Raw genomic sequence first — 5043 nt, forward strand, 5'->3', positions numbered from 1 at the left:
AGAGACAATTATAGGTTTAGGAATTGTACTAAACTTGGTTCCTATGCCAAAAATGTCGTTTGGTTTTTAATGTTTTTCCCAGTACAGAAGAGAGATTTTTCTTTCACATTAATTTTTCTTCTGATGTGTATATGTGGTTTTGACCTTTTCGAGACAAATTGAAAAATAAGATGAAAAGAAAGTAAAGACAACCTGTGAGTCACATTTCAAAAATCAATAGAAGTGCAGAATGCACTATTCTGGTCATTAAAAGGGGTTTCTTTGTTCAGTTTGTTACACCAAGATGTGATTTCCCCCTAGATTAGAAAATAAAGTGTAAATATAAGGCTGGGATACACAGTTTGGTTATAATATCATAGAAGTTAGTGGTGAAGGAGACCCCCAAATTATTTCATATAACCACCCCAATGTATTAGTGTAAAAAAGTGTGGCCTACAGAAGGCACGTGACCTTCCCAGAATTTTTAGCCAGTGGTTAGTGAGAATTCATTTGAGGATCTGATTCCCAGTGAGTCAGACAGTCTGCTCTATTAGTCACATCTATTGGAAAAAAGAGAATTATGGAATCTTCTAAAAGATTGAGAATTTATTTTCTAATGAATATTAAAAATTAGGGAATGATAGTGGAAATATTTTTAGGAATCGTGTCACCAACCACTGGGGGAAATAAAATATTTTGACTGGGATAAGCTTGATGAAAACTATGTTTCAATCCAGTACAACTATTTTAAAGCAAGAAAAGTACCATTGTTGTCTTCTACCAGGTCTTTTAGAGAAGACACAGCTGGACATGGCAGGCTCTAAAAGAAAGTAGACTTTAACAAGCACAAAACACTCTCTCATTTTCAAAACACTTTTGATTTTATTAAGGAACATGCATTGAAAGCTTGGTGGTATTATTTAAGAATTTGGCTAAATGTTTTCTAACTGCCAGTAGGTTTCCAGTACTTCCTTATGTAACATGAATACTGCATAACTTGAACATATCTTGAATCTTCTAGCAGCCTGGTACAACTTTTCAATGTAGACATCAGTAAAACTTTCTGGATTTTTCTTAAGATTTTCTTGATTTATTTTTTGGGTCCCTTTGTTGTCTAGGTAATTTGTATCACTCAGCATCGATACAAGATCTTCTGGGACTCTCTGATGTGCTCTTTGCAGAACTTTAATCAATTTACCGGCAATCTTCCAATCACCTTGAGTCATAAGGGTAACTGTAACTGATATGCCCATCTCTCCTGCTCTTCCAGTACGCCCTACTCTGTGTACATATTCTTCAGTATTCCATGGAGAATTGTAACTATACATGTGTGTGACATCACTAATATCAAGGCCTTAGGATGCTAAATCAGTAGCAATCAGTATTTTCACTTTTCCACTCTTCAAGTCCTCTAATGCTGGCTCACGGTCACTCTGTTCTCTGTCACTGTGCAGGGATTGTACAGTTATGCCTTGGTTACTTAAATCTCTTGATAAGTCATCAGCAACAAGTTTTCTGCTGACAGATACGATGACTTTGTCTTTGGGTGACAAGCTCTGTAGGAATTCTCAGATAAGAGATCGTTTTTCTTCTTCTGTGGTAACAATTATATTTTGCTTCACTGTGTATACATTAACTAGATCCAGAGTACCAGTATAAATAATCATAGGCTCTTTCAAATAAGATTGTGCAAGTGGACAAATGGTATCTGGCCAAGTTGCCCTTGTCATAACAGTCTGCCGGTCTGGGCGCACAGCTAATAAAATCTTCATTATTTGATGTTCAGACTCCAGATCCAGCACTTTTTCTGCCTCATCTAAGACTAAGTAGGTTATGCTTCTTAGGTTGACAAAGTTATTCATTTGCAGATCACTGAGTCTTCCGGGAGTTGCAATGATGATGTCTACGCCTTTAGTAACATCTTGTATTTGTCCTTTTCTGTTTCCACCGCCATATATACAAACACTTTTAAGACCTTTGTATGAATACTTAGAACATTCAGCTTCCACCTGAAGAGCTAATTCTCTAGTGGGTGTAAGGACTAGCATGCTGGGTCCATTCCTTTGTTCTCTAGGTATTGGTGGAGAATGGAGATGAATAAACCCATGTGTTAAATAGGACAGTGTTTTGCCCGTTCCAGTTTGGGCAATTCCTATAAGATCTATTCCTTGTAGAATAGTAGGCCATGCCTGTGACTGAATTGGCATTGGGTTTCAAAAACCAGCATTTTCAGTGCTTTTCATAAGTTCAGGATAATGTTGGAAAGCATCTTCAAATTTGCAAATCGGATTGGGGATGGGACGATTTTCACCATCTTTCAAGTCATCACACATTATGTTGAAATTTTCCTTTCTCCAAGTGTCTACTTGCACTTGAGACAATGACCTTGTTGCTTTGGATTCTATGTAAAAGTTTTTCTTAATTGGTGATAAATCTGCCCATTTTCTTTTTTCCCACTGTACAACTTCGGCCTTTACTTGATCCTAGTCTGTCAGTGGCTGAGCTCCTCTAGCAGCGTTATCTCTGCTTGAGCCTCTTCAACAGAGGGTTGGGATGTGGCATTATCAACACTGGATTCTGAACTGTAGTGTCTTTCTTGTTTCTTAACAAGAGTTTCTGTAGCTGCTTTGGCCTTGGCTTTCATGTCTTTGCTGCCAAAAATGTTTACCTCTGCTTCAGAATCACCTTTTATGATCTGTATTTTGGTGCGTGTCATATCCTGAATGTCTTTTATTTTTGATCCACCATGACCAGTCACCGCACCAACCATACTGTTCCTTGTTTGAAAGCAGAGCGGTTGTTCTTGGGAGCCGAAAGCCCTAGGCTCCAGGTGGCTGGAGGTGCTGCTGCAGCCCCTGCCTCTGCCACCCATCCCATCCTGGCCGGCCCTGAGAGCTCTCCAATTCGGCTCCGCCCTCTTCCGCTCTGGGGCCCATGCCATTTCAGGATAATGGTAAAGTTGGTGCTGGTCTCTCGCCTACCTAGGGTTGGGAAAAGATGTGGCCTCGAACCTCTTTCTTATCAGGTCAGGCTGGTTAACTACCAGGCAGGCCGCCACGGGTAGGTAGCTAGCTATGCAGCAGGCACCTAAGGAATTAGTCTATGATGTAGTGTCAGGGAGGGGCTTTGGCTGGGCTGACCAGTCACAGGGCTGGGACTACTGTGAGGTGAGCAGGCACCTCTGACACAAAAGTTAAAGTGACACATACTCTCAGGGGCTGACCCTACCGACACTTACAGGATCCGGAGAGTGTTTGCCCAACTTTTGTGTCCTGGTGCCTCAGTGACTGGCCTCATGCTGGTTTTGGCTCAGTGTGGGAGCCAACCTGAAGCACACCTTGAACTGAACCACATAGTCTTTTTTTTTTTAATATGCCAGTTATTTCCATAGGGGGAAAAATAGTGAATTTTTAAAAATCAACTTACTTGTTTATATATTTGTATGTTTATTTATTTCGGTGAATTTCTTTTTGAGTAACAACTATACTGGGTCTAGATAAAATCATCAATTCCCTGTCCTCTTAAATTATACCATCAGAAATCTCTTAGGTGCATGCTTAGGGATGGCATTTTTGCCTCTGATTCTTCAGCTAAACTCCAACATTTGTTCAGGCGATTTCTGGTTATTATTTCAGGGATGCTGGTTAGAAGAGAGGTAGAGTGGGATCGACGTTAACTCTGGAGGTGTTTTCAACAATTTGCCACTTTTCTCAGTGCCTCCTAAATTTTCTCCCTTCCCTGTGGTTTCATAGATTCAGACATCCTAGCACTGGAAGGCTATGTAAAAGTAATTTGTTAGGTGCAGTGTAGAAGACACCCTGGCAGCAATCTGGGCAGGTGGACATCCAGCTTCTATTTGTATGGTTCCAGAGGTTGATTTTTTGTTTTTTTCTTTGTTTAAATAAAAGTACACTAAATATTTATCCTTATATATTCATCCTGTTAAGTTTGGTCAATTGATGCAGCATATTAAATATAATTTTAATGCCGATTCTCTCATCCATTATATTACCCTCTAGTTTCAAGTCTTCTGCCAATTAAATGTTCATGGTATCTTCTCTCTTCAGCCAAAGTTGCCGATTAAAATTTGAACACGGTTGGATATCAGGTGTAAAAGTCTGTGACACATTGGGAAAAGCCTTCTCTATGTCAGTTTTTATCCTGCAAAGATGCTTTTGGAAGGAACAAAAAGGTTGCTGGCCAAGTATGTCTTGGAAATACAGCACCCTGCATCTTCTGAGAGTCACAATATGCATTGGGTATCTTAGAAGCTCTGATGATTACAGGAACTCAGTTGGGCATTGTTTTGTTTTGTTTTTAATTTTTATTGGAGTATAGTTGACTTACAGTGTTGTGTTAGTTCCAGGTGTAAAAGCAGTTGGGCATTGTTTAACCCAGAGTTTTCAAAGGAATTTGCCAATGGAACCTCTTCTCAGTGTTTTCATTAAACTTTTTACATGGAATAATTTTAACTTTATAGAAAAGTTACACAGATAGTACAAGGGCTTCCCGTATACTCCTCAACCAGTTTCCTGGTTGTTTCCTCTAATCTTATCTCAAAGTACCATGGTACCCATTACACGTAAGAAGTCAACATTGGTCTGTTAATATTAACTAAACTCCATCAGTATATTTTCTGTTCCAGGATCCAGTCCAGGACACCATTTAGCTGTTATGTATGATTTGTGACAGTCTCTGTCTTTCCTTATTTTTCATAACCTTGCCAATTTCGAGGAATAATGGTCAGGTATTTTGTAGAATGTCCTTCAGATTGGGTATGCCTGATATAATTTCTCATGATTAGACTTGGGTTATGGATTTTTGGAAAAAAATATCACAGAAATGAGGTTCCCTTCTTATCAGTCGTATGGGGTGAGGGGAAGGGTGCCTGATGGAACATGACCTGTCACTGGTAATGTTAACCTTGGTCACTTGGTCAAGTGGTGTTACCCAGGTTTTCCCCACTGTAAAATTATTATTTCTCCCTTTCTGTACTCTCTTCTTTGGAAGCGAGTCACCAAGTCCAGCTGCACCTCCTGTTTAGTTGCAATTGTTACATTTTGT

The 5043-nt window shown here is 39.5% G+C and overlaps 1 protein-coding gene across 1 annotated transcript; it reads right to left on the reverse strand.

The window, feature by feature from the left end:
- Positions 1 to 1029: 1029 nt before the first annotated feature.
- On the reverse strand, positions 1030 to 2920 carry DDX53 (DEAD-box helicase 53). The gene is given in 3 exon segments (XM_019927703.2): positions 1030 to 1115; positions 1118 to 2518; positions 2521 to 2920. Coding segments are annotated over 3 exon segments (1887 nt in total).
- Positions 2921 to 5043: the final 2123 nt, after the last annotated feature.

This window comes from Tursiops truncatus, chromosome X, assembly GCF_011762595.2.
Source record: "Tursiops truncatus isolate mTurTru1 chromosome X, mTurTru1.mat.Y, whole genome shotgun sequence".
NCBI lineage: Eukaryota > Metazoa > Chordata > Mammalia > Artiodactyla > Delphinidae > Tursiops > Tursiops truncatus.